The sequence below is a fragment of the Python bivittatus genome, unplaced genomic scaffold, assembly GCF_059951505.1.
Source record: "Python bivittatus isolate LINGU-HERP-01145 unplaced genomic scaffold, Pbiv_v1 ctg000980_np1212, whole genome shotgun sequence".
Classification (NCBI taxonomy): Eukaryota; Metazoa; Chordata; class Lepidosauria; order Squamata; family Pythonidae; genus Python; species Python bivittatus.
The window spans coordinates 56,450,820-56,468,387 of record NW_028277125.1 but is presented as its reverse complement, the minus strand read 5'-3'; the positions used below and the strand labels follow the sequence as shown (position 1 = coordinate 56,468,387).

Below are 17,568 nucleotides of genomic sequence, written 5' to 3'. Positions count from 1 at the left end.
TCTAATAATCTATTATAAAATCTTGCGAGGATTCTGACAGTATTCCTATCAGTACATTCTAGATACATAAAATAGAACATAAATGAGCTTGGATGATTTAGCAGCATACAAATTTTAACAAAGATGATGGTGACTGAACTAAGAGAACGCTATTTGCATTTAGGTAACATTGAGCTAAAAGACCTTGATTTTACTGAATCAACTCAGTACAAAATGTCCAGATATATGTGTGTCAGGTACAGTTAATTATTCAGTTTGTAAAAATTAGATATTCTTTCATTTTAAAAGCAGGACCTTTTTAAAAAAAAAATATTTTGTTTCTCGGCTGGGATGGCACAACAGCCCTTTGGCTAGATTGTGGAAATCCAATCCCTTTGTTCTATTCTAATTCAGTGTATTGCGCCAACCGTGGTTCAATTAATCATGGGTTAAAGTGTGATGCAAATGTACTGTACATGCCGTGCTGTGGTCCAATAAGTAGCAAGCGCGCAGCCTGATCCGAACCAGAAATGTTCACTTTGCACCGCACTCAGTCATCATCACATGCGAGATTCACCCAGCACATGCATTAGACCAACTGCCGATTCTCTAAGTTATGCGAACCCAGAAAAACTGCAGTCTTGATATGGTCGTGGTTGGTTTCAAAAATAAATGCAAGAGTAATGTGTTAGGGCAGGGTTCCTCAACCTCAGCAACTTTAAGATGGGTGGACTTCAACTCCCAGAATTCCCCAGCCAGCATAGAAGTCCACCCATCTTAAAGTTGCTGAGGTTGAGGAACCCTGGGTTAGGGTACTCCTGTAATTACTCCCAGCCTTGAAGTTATAAAGGACTGTCATTCCTCTCCTTCCGTCCTGCGGGTCTGCACTGGCTATTCCCCCTTTTCCGGAGTCCGGGAAACGGGTTGACTCGCTCCACGGGGTTACGAGCTTGTCCGGTAAAAATGGGAGCGTTTTTGGAGAGCCCTTGCAAAGAACGAATCGGCGCCCCAGGAGGAAGCGAGCAGCGGTGAGTGTGAATGACGTCAAAGGCGAGGGGTTGATCCCGCGTCGCGGAGAGATCTCCCCGGGTGGGTGTCTTTGGCGACGTTTTCCGGAAGAGACGCTTTCCGGCGCGGCCGTCGGAACATCATGGATTTGAATTTGCAGTTCTGGAGAAACGAGGGCCAAGTATGGCTACATTGTAAAGCGTTACGCCGTGGTCGGAAAGGGGTGGGACAAGCTTTCTACTGCAGCCCGGAGGTTGAAAGATGAATGGGGCGGGATTCCGCGGAAGAAAGGCTTTGCTCGCGCGGAAAAAAAATTCGACCTCCAAAGGGCGATCGTAGGACTACATGGTCGCCTGGGGAGCGCTCGCCCTCGCCCTCGCCCTCGCCCACAGCCATTCCGCCGAGGAAGCGTGGAAATTCAGATGCAGGGAAAGTTGGCGCGTGGGGTGGAAGGCGTTATTTCTTTGATCCGGCAAAATGCGCCGTAACCCAAGCAAACGATGTAAAACTAGGAAGGAAAAGCCGCACAACAAGAAGGACGAAAATCCCATTGTAGAACGTTAAGCGATGATTAAATCCAGCGTGATTAGAACACAGTGTAATAAATGAGACCTTCTTCAAAGTTGCTCGCTAGATATATTAAACTTTACCCTGATTTCAATAGGCCATGCGTTCTTCTTAATGGGTATAGTATGACACCCTGCGTATCTGGTTATTATCAGGATTAAATGGGATCCCTCTGACTTTGCAACCACGGAGCCTTTCAACTGGCCCCTCTCTTGGAAGGGCATAATCTCGCAGCTCTCTAAAGAGAAGGAATGCTCTTTGATTTTATCTGAAAATTTGGTCCTGAAAGCCATGCAATTTATCTTAGACTGCTTTGCAGAGTTCTTGGTATCTGCTGCAAATAATGTTTGGAAGCAGAAGGAAGGGGGATAATTTCTGGATGTGTGTGCTCTTAAGTGCAACCAATACACCATGCATTAAGGGTGGGTGAAAAAACAAAAGAAATATCCCTTTCAGCTGTACTGTGGGTCTCCTGAAATGTACTCAGGGTTTCTGTGTTGCCAGCTATCGAGAAAATTGAGAGGAGAAAGAAGTGGCAGGCTGAATGCCCTCAATTGTGTGAGATATTTGTATTTTAACCTCTGGGTTGCCCTCTGGATCACAGCCCAACATTTGGGGCTGTACTTCTTGCCCAGTTGTTTTTCAATAAGTCTAGTAGGATCACAGAGTAGGTGTGTGGCTTAGTAGAAATGACTTTTATTTGAATTTGTTTTTGCAAATAACACTGTAGTAAGAGTGGATAAGCTTAATGTTTCTATTAAAAATAACCCTCCCAGCATTTCCCCAAACTCACAAATGAATGGATATTTTAGCCCCATCTTCCCCACCATGTCACCCCCTTATGTCAAAATACACCCCCCTTCTCAGTTGGCTTTTCCTGTCAAAAGAGTGTGATCCTTTATTTGATTTATTGGGTTTCCATGAACCAAATGCCAGAAAGATCAAGCATGAAGTTTCAGAGGGCTGTGGGGGTGTGCTTTTCATGGGTGACTTACCTATGCTGGGTATGTTGCTTAATCAAAGAGGCAGAGGCTCAATGTAATGGAGAACAACTTTGGCTTTGAGATATGGCTAAAACTGCTAGGGCTTATGTTGCTCCAATTTTGAATAATTTCAGAAAGTGTCACTGCAAAAATATATTCAAGCTCAGGTATCTTTTAAATCTCTCTCTTTAGACTTTTTCCCAAAGGCTGAGGCACTGGATAGAAATTTTGGACCCCCTGGTTGTATTTGTACGTGAGGTAAGGAACCTCTGTATTTAATTAAGCTTTGGACATTGACTTGAAACTTGAAAGCAGGCTAGGAAGAGCAAAGCATTTCTGTGGGCATGTCCGTATGACCTACTAAGAATATACAGGTAGTCCTTGCTTACTGACTGCCTTGTTTAGTGACAGTTCAAAGTTTTGACAGTGCTAAAAACAGCTTTGTGACCAATCCTCGCATTTATGACTGTCGCAGCATCCCAAGGTCACGTGATCACCATTTGTGTGCTTTGCAACTGGCTTGCGACAAGCAGAAGTAAAATGTAAATCACAGTCATGTGATGTTTCGCTTAACAACTGAATGGGAAGTGAGGTCGTAAGCCCATCACTGTTGCGTGGTTTCCTGCTTAGTGACTGCGGCGCTTAGCAATGGAGTTGTCAGTTCCAATTGTGGCCACTCAGCGAGGACTACCTATAGATGCTGCATCAGCTGCAGCCTGCTGGTCTTCTCTCCTTGGCTATTTTACAGTAGCTTGACTGAGCAACATTACCTGGTCTGTTTGCTTTTTTTTTTCCAAAATCAAACCAAGGCGATTAATATTCTGTTTGGAGTCAGAGCCGCTACGCATAGGATGTGGGGAAACTAATGCTTCTCCTAACCCTTTTTTAAAAAAAATCCTTTCATGCCCAGGCAAATGGAAAAGGAGAAGTAAACTTTGAAGTGGAGCAGTGTAAATATGGCTTTTGGAGCAATTCCTAGCTATTCCTGCAACCTGTTTCATTTCCCTGGAGCGCCAAGGACCATAAGCTAGGCATTAGTTTGACAATGGATGTCATACTAAGCAAAAGCTAGATAAGTCAAACCCAAACCATAGTTTCAGATTATATCATTAAGACAACCTGAATAATTTGTAACAATTTCCTGATTCAGATAACATACAAAATGCAGCCACAAGGGCCATGCAAATGGAAGAATAAAATCAGGCAGCTTGGACATAAATGATCATTAATGTAGTATGTATTACTTTTCTACAACTTTTCAGTCATTATAAGACTATTTTAAGGAAAAAAATAATTTCAAAGCGTTATGATGTGTGTAACAACAAATACTTTGAAGAAAGAATTAATCCATGTGATTTGGCCTGCAATACACATAGAGGGAACCACTGCATTGTACCCAATTCAGGCTGTCACCAAAAAAGAGCAAATCTGTGGCTTTTAGCACTGAGGCACCTTGCACTTCTCAATCAAAACCTAAGGTATAGCTGCTTCCGCTTTTTCTATTTAATATATTTTTGTGCTCATCTGAAAGCATCCAGTCACCAGTGGGAAAGAAGTAGTGTTGTTCATTTAATAGCCAGTGAACGTGTTTAGAGAAGGTTGAAACAGATTCTCTGCATGAATACCTTTCCCCCAATGCTCTCTTCTGGATCACTTTGTGTCCTAGAAGCTGCTCTGAGTTTCTCATTTCACCCTCCGCTTCTGGGGGTAGAGTGGAGGAAACCCATGCCAAATACTGGTTGACTGTATTTTGTGTCACAAAAGACTCAGGGGGAAACTGGTTCCATCACAAGAAGATGAATGGTTGTTTATAGAAAAAAAATGAGTTTATTGCAGTTTTCCTTGTAAATACAGGCGGACATTAATACATCCAGGGATCTTTTACGGAATAGTGGAGAAAATGCAACATCTTTGCAGGATAAAAAGGTATCTCTTCTCACTACAGTGATGTTTTGAATACGTTTGTATTTTACATTCTAGTGTGCAAAAATGATTAGGTTTCTTTTTGCCCAGCCCTGATATCTAAGCTGAAGCTTGAGGCATGGAGACAGGAACTGACTTTATAACTGACTTCATTTTGATCCCAGCTCTCCCCAAGTGATGCTAAACACCAGCTCTGTTCATATGATACTGTTTGTAAGATAGTCATGCACTGATACTGCTGAACACATCTCTGGTGCGACATCAGTGGATTACCCCTGTCCTGTGACATCCACACTTTGAACATGATGATCTGAAAAGAAGCCTGTAAGTGTGAACAGTTTTTGTATGTAGTAGTTCTATATTATTTGGATGCCTGTACAACCAAGCATCTCAGTTGTGCATAGTCTGTCAAAGTGTGGACAACAGAACCTAGTTCACTGATGCAGCAGAAGTAACGTGTAGAATTCCTACTGTATTTTATATAGAGATTAATCCTTTTCCAATCACAGAAGTCTGTGGGTATGAATATGTATATCCTAATGCTGTGTTTCTCGACCTCGGCAACTTTAAGATGTGTGGACTTCAACTCCCAGAATTCAAGCTGGCTGGGGAATTCTGGGAGTTGAAGTCCACACATCTTAAAGTTGCTGAGATTGAGAAACACTGTCCTAATGTATAAAGATCAAATGCATGCTGAAAAGGAAATAGAAGTATATAAAGTTTGGGTGAGCCATAAATTTTGCCAGAACAACAATGCGTCTCGTAGGACTACTAACACAAGATTAGAAATCCGTGCTAGCTACAGAATGCAGTACTCCTAAAAAGCTCTTGTTTGTTAGTTTTAAAAGAATGCCATAAAAAAGAATGGCTGCAATCATGGCAAGTCAGCAAGTCAGGAGCGCTGGCTAATGTAGGCTTATTTGCCCCTAATAAACAAGTGGATCAACAAATCCGAAATAATGTTTTTTATATTGTGTTGAACCTGGAAGCCTGACTTGATGTTCTCAGCCAATATATTCTAGCTTGCTCCTAGTTTATAGGGACCAATGAGTATGGATCTTAGGTTTAAACCACAAGAAATGTATCTAATCGAACTAGCAAGTGGAGTGAACAAACCGTGAATACCAGCACAGGGTTCATTCATGGCAAGCCAATTTTAGTTAGTTCTCCTGGCTTTATTAAATGCAAATACTGTATAGTCATACTGAAGGTTGGTTTTAGAGGTCCACACAATTCTTTTCTCTCTTGCTCACTAGTAGAAGCAAAATAAAATGTCAATTTACTTAATTTGGTTTTGTAGTAATATAGGAAATGTTACTGATTTTTATCTTCTTTGGATGCTGGCCTAGGAGCTGAATTGTGCATTTTACAGAGGGGTATTTGTACAGTCATGGTTTAGGTGAAGTTTTCAAGCTGAGCTCAGATCCTGGCCGTATTCTATAGCAAAAAATATATAGCAACACATATATAAAGGAGCAGATCTTTGGTTACATGGTTGTGGCTTTCATCTTGAATTTTGGAGCTCCTTCCCATTCGATGGCTGGTTCAAAGCCTTTCAACTTGCTCTATGTGGAGTAGTCAAATCATCCTTGTGTTCATAGTTTGGGCAAGTCATTCTTTAACTTACTAGCCTGGGACAAGTTTGTATCTAATGGAATATCTATTGTTTGTTGGCAACATTGCCAAAATTGCTTCCCACTCTTTTTATATAGGAGCTACCCAAATATTCCAGCCAGAGGCTACTTCAACTGTACATATGTTATTACATCTATATATCATGTATGTCTATATCTAGTGGGCCTATGATTTAAATGTCGCAATTTCTTTAGATGAGTTGAAGTCCAACATAAATGAAGGCTGTCATGTTAAGGAAAGTGATCTAGGATATCAGTTATGATATGGCAAATGATGTGGGAAAGCATTAGCTATGGATAAAAAACCCAACACATTTTAAATAATCCCTATCAGTGGTTCTTGAAAAGCTAAGATCCATTCCAGAATATATATTCAGCTATAAAATGGATTCTGACCTATTTCTAAAATACTGCTTTCCAATGTTTTAGATAAAAGATGCCTGGAAAATAAGTCTGGTGAGTTTTGCTATTATATTTAGGAATTATTTTAACTTGATTCTTTTAATCTTTTAGTAGAGGTTTCCTAATCCTTTGGGGTTATGTATTTATTTTTCTTTCCCCAGACCTGTGTGAATCCCAGCACTGGGGATACAATTCCATTCTTCTTTAGAGGAGGAGGTTAGTTTCAAATATCATTTTATTGAAATTTGGACTTGGGTTTTTACAGTGTTTGTTTATTTGATTTATAGCCCTCCTTTCATTCAGGAGCACTGTACTGTACATAAGTGCCTTCCTCCTATTTTATCCCACAACCACCACCCTGGGCAGTAGGTTGGGTTGAGGGAAAGTGATTGGTCCAGCGACAGCCAGGAGCTTCAGTGGCTGATGGTGGATTTGAATCTGGGTCTTCCCGCTCATGGTCGAACAGCTTAACCACTTCCCCACATTGTTGTTAGTACTGATAAACTGATGAATAACATAACTGGAACGAAAGTTAATTTCAGTATAAAAGGTTAATAGTATTGTTATTAACGTGGATTATCCACAGCCTTCATCCGTTTTCTTGTAATTGTGGAATGCATGCTAGAACATGATCTCAGTATTAATTTACACACTTCTTGTTCTTATTGGTGATTGTGGTTTGATAAGTATGTGAAGTGAATGTATTCCAAAAGAAAGACACAGACTGGCCTTACACATCACACTAAGTCATAATGTAGTTTATTTGGTTTTGGCTTAGTGTGTTATATGCACCCAGCCACTGTAGTTGATAAACATACAGTAGGTTGTGGCTTAGCTTGTTGTGTGGACTCTGATGGTTGTGGTTTATTTAGTAAACCTTGGTTGAACAAAGCATGGCTTAACAGAATATCTAAAGTAAGCAAGCAAATATGCCTTCTTAAATGCCATAATGGTTATTATTGTGCATAAGACAATATCATAATTAAAAACATAGCCCATCCCAAGACTTTTAAGGCTTCATCATCACTTTTTAAATCTTTGGACTTAGCAATATTTGTCTTGTTAGGACTTGCTTCCAGCATGTAGGAGCATGGAGAACATTAATTGAACATCTGTTGCATTATTGAAGTGATTAATTCCTAGATGAGCACAATTTTACCTTATTTTAAATAACTGACAACCTGTAAAACAAACATTGCTTATTTAGCACCAGTAATTTCCTAATGTAATGAGGTATAAAACTACAAAGAGTCCATACGGTTCCATAATTCATGATTTTATTCCACATAGTGCCTCTTAATTTAACATTACTGTATATGTTGACATAATTTTATTTTATGTTATTTGTTTATTTTTCTATCACTCCCCCAGGATGGACTGGGCAACAATTGCTAAGTAACTGGATAGTTTTCTTTCTCTCTCTTTTTCAAAGCTTTTGTGTGTATTGCTGCCTCACTGGTGAGTAATAATGGAAGTTTTCAGAATGTCTGTATTGCAGTTTTAAAATGAATAAATATATAAATCTTGATACCATTGTACTAATTGTTCTATTCCTTAATTGAACTCAATAAGTTACTCAGTTTAATCTGCAGCTGCAATGCTCCATCATATGTAGAGATAAAACATACTGCTGACAATTTCCGGAGAGCAAACTGGTATGTGTCTTTCCTGTCTTTGCACCAGTATAGCCCAAATTGGCCACATCCAAGAGGGAGGAACCATCAAACTCTGAATCACCTTGGATTCACAGAACACAGAACTTAAGAAAAGATTCTATTTCCTCCTAAGCAGCCCAGTGATAACCAAATGGCACAAAATGTTGATAGGTGGAAAGAGGAGGAGAAAACATGACTGCTTGGGAGAAGCTCACGAAATAGACAGACAAGGAATAACATTCGGTGGGAGGGAAGATCAAATAGACAAGGAGGATGAAAGAAGAGGTGCATGAACAAAATGTTATGAAAATTATTGTGATGTGTGAGGTGCCATAACTATGGCCCAATTTAAGTTATCCGAAAAAGTACGGAGGCCAAAGTACTCTTTGAATGTTTTTAAAGGCAGTGGGTAAGTAATACGGGTGGCAGAGTAAAGTGGTGCTAGCAACAGAAGTTATGGTATGTTCAAGCTATTCATTGAATCCAGATGCTTCTTCAGATGCTGCTGAAGTGACTTGGGAACAGCCACCTCATAGTGGTGCCCGTGATGCTAGTGGCAACTCTGGATTTGGGCCTGAGAAAAAATGGACGTTTACTTCTGGAACTATAGGATAGCGCTGTAGCAAAATATAAAATGATCACTTCCACAGTCTGAATTGATAGTGAAGATATGTATCTTTGCAATATTGTCCAGATGTGTTTCTCATATAAACTTTGATTCACAGGTTGCAGTTGCTTCATTACCGTACAAAAGGTTTTGGTCATCATTTTCCCGGCAGGTACTGGCCAAGCCATTCATTTTGTATTAATGTGTTTAGGTTAATTTATTAACTCATGTTGATATTGTGCATTTGTAATCTCAAATTTTGCAGTTTGTTTTCCATGCGTATGTTGGTGGATTCAGTTTGGTAAACAGGAACTCTGTAAAAAGACAATTGGAGAATGGTGAGGGAAAGGTAAGTGTATGTGGCAGACTGCAACAATCTTTTTATGCAGTGTGGTGAATAGACGTGCTTTCATATGTTTAACATTTTTTGTTTTCAGGAGTTTTCATGGAAGCAGGCACTTCTTCCTGTTGGGAGCATCCCAGGTTTGGCCTTAATAGGAGTATGTATTGCCAATTTCTGTCTGTTTTTTGTTTTCTGATTATGCCTTTGTTTCAAGGGAAGGTTGTATATGGAGAGGCATGGATTCATGCTGTGAACTCTTTGTTAATTTATAGAAGGGCTTGGCAGTGTGATAGCCTAATGGTTTCCAGCATTTTTTTTAAAATGAGAAGGAAATTTGTTTTCAGCCATCCTTGCTTAAAACTGCCTCCAACCATATGTTCCAATTCTAAATGCCTAAATTTATTGCCTAAATTTAACTTAAATCATGCCTATTCAGTGGGATGTGAGCTAAACTTAGTGCTGCTTATGTGTATGCTTGCTGTCTTTGTGGCTTTCCATAGGTTTTGTAGTACTACCTGTAGGTGTCCCTGTTCTTCAGAGGTTGATATTCCCAATCTCTTGTTGCCAGATTTCTTGTGCAGCTGTTTGTTTCTACCATGTCTAGATTGATAAGCAGCAAAACACAACAGAGAGCATGTACTATGAAGGAGAAAGACAATCTGCAGGGTTTACTGTTTTTGTGGGGGTTCAGGATTTATAATTAAAATATTAAGGATACACATGCACACATACACCAAGAGTCTTACCTGATTAGAATCCCTCTAGATTTTGATTTGATTTTCTTAGATTACTAGCACAGGCAACCTGTTTGTGGACTGAGATTGCACTTTTCCCCCCAGCCTCTACGGTAGGGGTCAGCAATATATGGCCCACAGGCTGGATATGGACCACCAACAGAAATCAACCAGCCCATTGTCCCAAAAAGAAATATCATATCCACTTGGCCCACAGTTCTAAAAAAGTTTGTAATTCTATCTCAGACCTGATGTAGAATTGCACTACGAGCCCATGTATAAATATACACGTGTGTTTATGGGTTACTGAGTTCTCTTCCTCCTCCCTCCATAAACATTTCTTTCCCCAGTCACAAGATGTGCCCCAAAACTGCTGAAGGTGCTTTCATATTCCCCTTTGGCCACACTTCCCTTTCTTCTAAGAAATATGTCTTTAAGGTTCACCATGAAGAGTCCTCCCAGTGCCAGTATATTTGCCCAAGAGAGAGGGAGTGGGTGAACTGCCATCTGCTCACAGATGTGATCTGTGGCCCCTGTGTGGAAGAAGGTTGCCGACCCCTGTTTTGGGGGTCATAGGAGGCATGATGTCACTAAAAAAGGCAATGCTATTTTGACTCTGTTGTGTTTTCTGTTTTGGAGGGCTGGAGATTGAAGGGCAAAAGAGGCACACTAAACTTAATATAAGGCTAATATACTATTTTAGATCTTATTTTTGAGGGGGGAAAAGTAAACACTTGGATAGCTGAAAATTAGTGATTTGACATTGAAGCTCAGTGGTGAGCTATTTGGTGACATGGGAGCCACAAAAAATGATGTGGGCTGCATCCAGGCATAAAATGTGAGCTTGTTGAGGATAGACTTACTAACATTTAGGGGAAGAAAGCTTATAGTCAACAACTTTTTCTTTCATGAAATAAAGCTGAGTACAAAATAACTTAATGTCATGGACAATCTGTTAACACACACACACACACAAACACACACACTAAGACAACTTGTTGTTTCTAGGCTCTCCCTAACTACATTATAGAACGTAAGAAATCACTGAATACTCCAGCGCATTTCTTCAGCAAGGTCATGGCAAGTGGTCTTATGGGTGAGTAAATGAAAAGTGTTAAGGCTCCTTAAAACATTTATTTACAGGTTCTATGCATCCAGCTCTCAACAGGCTTGTCTTATGTAACTTTTGCTTTGTTCCAACAGGGTATCAGAGTTAACAACTCTGAAACCTAACCATGTTGTTTAAAAATTGTCCTTATTGAAAAAACCCTAATTCAAATGTTCACAAACATTGCATATGAATAATTTATTGCTGGAAATCAAGAATGGAGCTCTCATTCTAATGTTTTATTATTATTATTTAACAAGCCCCATGCTAGAAAAAAAAATCACAATTTTTTATTTTTAATAGATTCTAAATACTGGGCATATTTCCAAGAGGAACATATGTTCTTTTAACACACAGCAATAAATCCAGAGTCATATTAACAATTTTGTTGCTGTCATCCCTAAATGCAACAATAGTAGGTTAAGACCAAACCACATGAGTTAATGTTCTGACTCCTGAGATTCTTGGGTTTACCTCTGAATCTTGATTCTTGCTGATAAAAGGGTTCCATGTGGTCTTTATCAGTTTTTTATCAATTTTTGCAGCCTTTGAGGTATAAAATCCTGTTGGTTGGTAAAATGTAAGATAGTACTCTCAGTCCAAATTCTTTTATCATTAATAGTGAGCCAAGCATGTTTAGACAGGGGGTTAACACATTTCATGGGAGAGCGCTCATTTGACCACCCTACCCAAAGATTGCCTTCTTCTATCCAAACTTCTCTGACCTCTTCTTGAGGTTCAGGGACAAGAAATTTTATGTGGAATTGGCAACATAATTTTATAGACACTGCCTCCAATTTCCCATTCCCATAGTTACCCCAAATCCTTGGAATAAATTTAACCCATTCCCCTTGAAATGTACTCTGAAGTTACAGATTGATCACACATCTGCAAGCCTGAGACCCACAATTGTTTGAATTCCCAGTTTTTTACTCATAAAGAAGGGGGCCTTTCATTTAATTCAGGAGGTCAACTTGCAAGCATAACAGCATTTCCAATAGTCAGTATCTCTTCATTCATACATGATTGTGGCTGAGCACATGCTTCCTCCAGGTCTCAGTGTGTATATCCATGGATTTCTTCTAAAACTTATGCAGAAAATTATAAAGAACAATAAAGAATACTGGAAAATTCTGCCAATTTGGCTGAAGTTTCAGTATGAGCCAAGTAAACACTGGAAACTAAGCCTTCAGCAGTTTCTGCATAAGCCAGCTGATTATCATAATCAGAATCTCTGGTAGAGCCCCCAGCAGTTGCAGCAGAATTTAAGCCCGACAATGCATTCCTTTTTGTTTTTCCACTTCTACAACCTCTGCTAGAAGTTCTCAAGTCAAGTCACTCTTCTGCTTTACTAATATAAATGTTATCACAAGAATTGGGAGTTGGCAGCAAAATAAATTATTGAATAACTGACACAACATGTACTTAAGCGTGAAGGATTTCATTTAAGGCTAATAATGCTTATTTATGTTTCTCACCAAGCCTGATCTCTTCCCCTGTTCTTTGTAGCTACTCTCTGTGCATTTAATGTGTTCGCAATGAGAAACTTTGAACGTGAGAAAGGGATTAAGGTCATGGATAGCACAGGTGAAGTCATTGGAATGTCTCGTGTGGCGGGAAAAAAAGTAAGCAAAGGAATATGTTTCTACTAGCTTGAATTCCCCCATCCTATTCTGTTTGAAACAGGCTCCCATACCAATTAAATTAAAGCATCCCTAATTAGAGTGATATTAGTCACTTGAAAATTTAGAAGGAAAGCCTATCAAAAACTACTAACCATGACAGCTATGCATTACTTCAATTAATGGAGGCAATAGATGAGTTGAGTTACTGGAAACAGAAGTGAAAGGATGTGATTATGCTTGTGTCCTGTTTGTGGATCTTGATTGCTATTGGATTAGACAGATCAATTATTTTGATCTGATCCAGCAAGGTTAATTTTTTTTGTTCTCAATTTCTATAGTTTGATCATCAGTCACATTTAGTAGCACTCTCCCCATTACTTATTTACCAGCATTTCCTTATGAACATGCATTTGGTGCCTTTGCCCAAAAAAGGGGAAATTTTTGGTTTGGCCCTTTGTCTTGTGGGATTTCCCAGGCTTCATAATTATAATATGGAAGTATAATTGCTTTGTTTGTAATTGACCGTACTGTACTGTTAATTTAAAAATAACATAATAAGGAATAAGGACTAAATAAATAATAAGGAAAATTCATCTTTTCCTTATACTACATGATATAGAGCTCATATAATGGAAACACAGATGGAATCCATTCTGGTAGCTCTCATTATGACAAAGACGGCCTCAACAGCATTTTAGTAGATTTGTACTTAGGATAAAGCTGCTTAATTAAGATTGAGGTGGGCAGCTCTTAGTTGACATGAAGCTCCCAGCTCTCTTTTACAACTCTTGGACTACCCTCTGATTGTGTTGCCAAAATCCATCAGCAAATGACCAATTGGTGTAATTTTTAACTTTTTTTTTGCTGAACAAATCGATGTGTTAAGTTTTTGTGATACATCTATTTTGACTTTCAATTCCACCAGCCACCTAGCAGCTCCAAGAAATGGCCCAAAATACTCAACCCTGTCCATCCTCTTATATCACATTCATTGGACATGCTTGTTGTGGCTTCTGGAGCCAAAAACTTTAAAAATGTGGCACCCAGATTCATGAAAATCCAAGCTCATAAGAGAGTCTTGAATATATTGTGATGCTAACTTTCCTATTGTATGCATATGTGTGTCTTTCCCTTCTGCACAGGCTTTAAGAGAAACAGCATTATCCAGAGGTATGCTCTTTGGCGTGCCAATGATTATTTCTGAAACTACTGTGTATCTCATAAATCGGTAAGATATATAGATTTCCTCAATCAAACAAGCACGAAAAAAACAAATAGAAGATGTTATCTATTATCAATAATGAAATAATGTCACAGGGGAACTATATCCATGTGTTGAACATGGGCCAGTTACTTCTTAGTGAGATTTGAGCTGGCTGCTGGTTCATCTTGCTTAGAAGAATTAAGGTAGCCTACCCTTTGAAGCTTACAGAATCTGAAGTATCCCTGAATGTTCTGGGAGACTTTTCAGGAGCCGTGGCTTTTAATTCTATTAAGATTGTGATCTCCTTTTGGATTGATGTGATGAGAAGCGTTGTTAACATTATCACTCCTGAGAACTCTGATTTCCCAGCTACTGGGTGTAATTTCTGTGCCAGCATTCTTATATGTGGCCCTAAACCATTTAAGAAGCATTTGAAATATCACTTCTGTCAATGTTCCATCCAGAGCAGTAAAATCAACAGAAAAGGCCCTTCAGCACATCCTAGAATGGTCTGGAGTAAGCCTTCTAATAGGCAACATTGGCCTTTATGAAATTCTCTCCCAAGGAAAGTACAACTAGATTCACGCTGCCTTCACTAGACAACTGAAGACAAGTCTGATCACCTAGCCATTTGGAGGGTCACAATATATTTCGGGGTCAAACTCCCTCTTAATTTTGTTACTGTATTTTAATTATTTTAATTCCTGTACTTATTTTCAAGGGTTGTTGGTTTTATTATGGTGTTTTTTTAATTGTTAGTGTGATTTGCTGTAGGCTCCTCCAAGAGGGATAAAAAAAAATAAAGGGGATTTTCTCACTCTGTGCAAGTATCTTGGGGCTATAATTGGAATGATTACAGCCTAAAATGAGAGATTCTTTATGGTAAATTCAGAGGAGACAAAAATCTTTGCTCTCCTAGAATGGTTTCTGTATTTCATGCCTTTAGGATGTCATATTGGACTCTGAATCCAGAAGAGTTTTTTGCAATCCCCAAAATCAAATTGCCAACATTTGGCAGCAAACCATCAAATGTAATGTTAGGCTACAATTTATTATTTTTTGAAAAATACCCCAATCCCAAGGAGTTGAAAATTCCATGCCTTTCCTTCCAATTAGAACTTATTATCACCATCCTCCCCTAGGCTCCTTGGCAGCCAAAATAACAAGCAAGCGTAGCCCCCAATACATGATTACCGCAGCAAGACTTTTGTATGCACAATTTTGGAAAACCCAGACACTACCAACAATACAAGAATGGTTGCTAAAACTGATGGAAATGGCAGAAAATGATAAACTGACTTGTTTATTAAAAGAAAAATCAAATAATTATTACCTTAAGGAATGGAAACCATTGATGGACTATTTGCAAAATGCAGGCGGGGCGAAGCTTACATGGGGATTTGAAGATTAGATTATAAATGTAATGGGATATGTTTTGACAAAGAATCATTCCTATTTAATGCATTAAAAACTAGCACCTATGACACTCTTACTATTCTCAAGACCAGAGATAGATTGGAAGCTATCTATTTTTCATGCCTTTCTTCTTTTCCTTTATTTTATCTCATGTTTTCGCTTCCTTTTTCTTATAATTTGTATTTTTCATTTTCTTTTTCATTTCTGACTTTTAACCTTGTAATTTTAAAATTTCAATAAAATATTATTGTAAAAGAAGCAAGCGTAGCCCCTAGTTGCAGAAAGCTTCCTTATGTCCATCCAAGAGGCCAGGTAACCATTGCTCTCTGGTCTTGGGGTAGCAGCTCCAAAATCTCTTTCCATGCTGCTAAGTCGGTATTTCCGAACAGCTTGCGGGTTTATCAGTGCCATGCTATGTAATAACTTGCCCTTGCAACTTCTTGCAGCAGAAGAGTCTTCCCACAAAGGTCAGTGTTACTGAGAGTGATACTGACGTATTTTTTCTGCTGGTTAATACTACCTGTTTCCCTGAGTTGGATTCCACAACTGAGAGAGGTAATCGTCATGTTTCATTTTCTTTTCAACTTTTGATGATCGCTGTAAGGGTAAATGGCAGTGCAAACAATAACCAAAATAAAAAAAACAACAGACAGACAGGTAAACATCAGGAGGATTAAATATAGCTGAGCTGGGTTTCCAAGTGAAAGAGAGCCGTGGGTTTACTTGCGATGCAAGCAGGCAGCTCCCAGCAACTGTTGTCTTCCAGAATTGGAGTTGGAATATAGAGAAGTTCACAACTTCCAAATTTTAACACCCCTAGATATGGAAATTTTACACAGGGGGTGCCAAGGGTTGACACAATACGATTCCTTCAAAAAGGGGGAAAATCCTTAGACAGCCTTAGAATATAACTGCAGCGTGCAGCATATTATATTTTCCTAAACGTTTGTTGATTTGAGGATTTGAGAGGTATTGAGTAGGCAATAAATAATAACAAGATTGTTATTATTTATTGCCTACTCAATTGTCTTCTTGGTTTTTGTGTCATTCCTTCAGCGATACTGATCTTTTTGTGTAAATGGTAATGCTTCAGTATCCTATATTTTTGTAAGCCATCTCTTTGTACAGAAGTGGATCCAAGTGATTAAAATAATCCAGTAAGAAATTTAAACTGCTGTCTCTCTCTTATTTTTCAGATAAAGCGACATGAACTTGAGCCTGATCTGGTCTCTTCCACTAAAGAAACATTTTTTTATTATAGGGGAGTTTAATAATGGGAGACCTTGATGATTTTCCAGGAATGCCATTCTTGTTATCATGAAGCTTGCTTTTATGCATAAAAGAGGATCTCTGGTAGTGAGGTGGAAGTTGGTCTGAATAGTTGCCAGTATTTTGAGTCAATTGTGTATGAAAACTGAAGCTAATTGGGGGAAGAATAAGCATGCTCTTATTGATAGCTCTCTGTACAGAAAGTATTGGATTTTATGATCTACCTATGTCCAACAATAAAAAGGCCATTATGCAAGAAATAGATTTCTTACCTATAAATGCAAAAACCCTTGCATTGTGATCTGCCTTCTACAGCTTTTTTTTAATGGAGGAAGTGAGAGCCTATGTGCTATAGTGAGATGTTGGATTAGGGCTGGAGATCCTCAAGCCCCTCCTCAGCCATGGAAGATCACTCTGTGGCTTTGCCCTACTCTCTTTCAGCCCAACATATTCCTTTTGGAGAAAGAAATGCTCAGTATAGTGCTTAGGACTTCTGGAGAAAAGGCAGGAAATGAATCTAAGAAATCACGTAGAACAAAGCTTCCTCTGCTCTATTATATTCTTGCCCTTCTAATGTGTAACCCTTAATTTAACTGATGATGTAGTCCTTCTTACAGTCTGTAACCTGTTTGACAGGATTGCTGTTAACCCTAACCATAACCCTGTCATTCTTGGGAGTTACCCATGCAAGGACCAACCAGGTGTAACCCTGCTTGAGGTCAGCAAATGTTAGCTAGGCGCTACTCTCTATGGCATAGAACCATAATTTCTTACAAAGAAATCTTTTTCTTGCATACCCAGAACTGCTTTTAAATTGGAACCAACTTTTAAATGCATAAATCAGCATTTTAAAAAATTGAATTGGTTAGCTCTTCTCCTGTTTGAGGGGATAGAATAGGGATTACGGTTTCTATTACAGCAGCCTTCTCCATCTTTCTGAGAGCTACCTGGTTGCCAGAATGAATGTTGTGTTTCTTATAGTTAACAGGAAAAAATAAATACAAGGATAAATTGATTTTAAATACCGATTGATGGGGGAAATATTCCGTATTTCATCCATATTAACAATTGACAAAGATATACTGTCAAGGAAAAATCAGTCATATAAAAT

At 38.8% G+C, this 17,568-nt stretch overlaps 1 protein-coding gene across 1 annotated transcript; it reads left to right on the top strand.

The window, feature by feature from the left end:
• Positions 1-1,024: 1,024 nt before the first annotated feature.
• On the top strand, positions 1,025-17,465 carry SFXN4 (sideroflexin 4). Its single transcript, XM_007429140.4, has 14 exons — positions 1,025-1,168; positions 2,730-2,795; positions 4,392-4,463; positions 6,524-6,550; positions 6,658-6,712; positions 7,929-7,954; positions 8,877-8,930; positions 9,024-9,107; positions 9,196-9,258; positions 10,844-10,931; positions 12,453-12,568; positions 13,711-13,796; positions 15,635-15,743; positions 16,385-17,465. Exons 1-14 carry the CDS (start codon positions 1,130-1,132, stop codon positions 16,457-16,459), a joined length of 960 nt encoding a protein of 319 aa, XP_007429202.1. The 5' UTR covers positions 1,025-1,129; the 3' UTR covers positions 16,460-17,465.
• Positions 17,466-17,568: the final 103 nt, after the last annotated feature.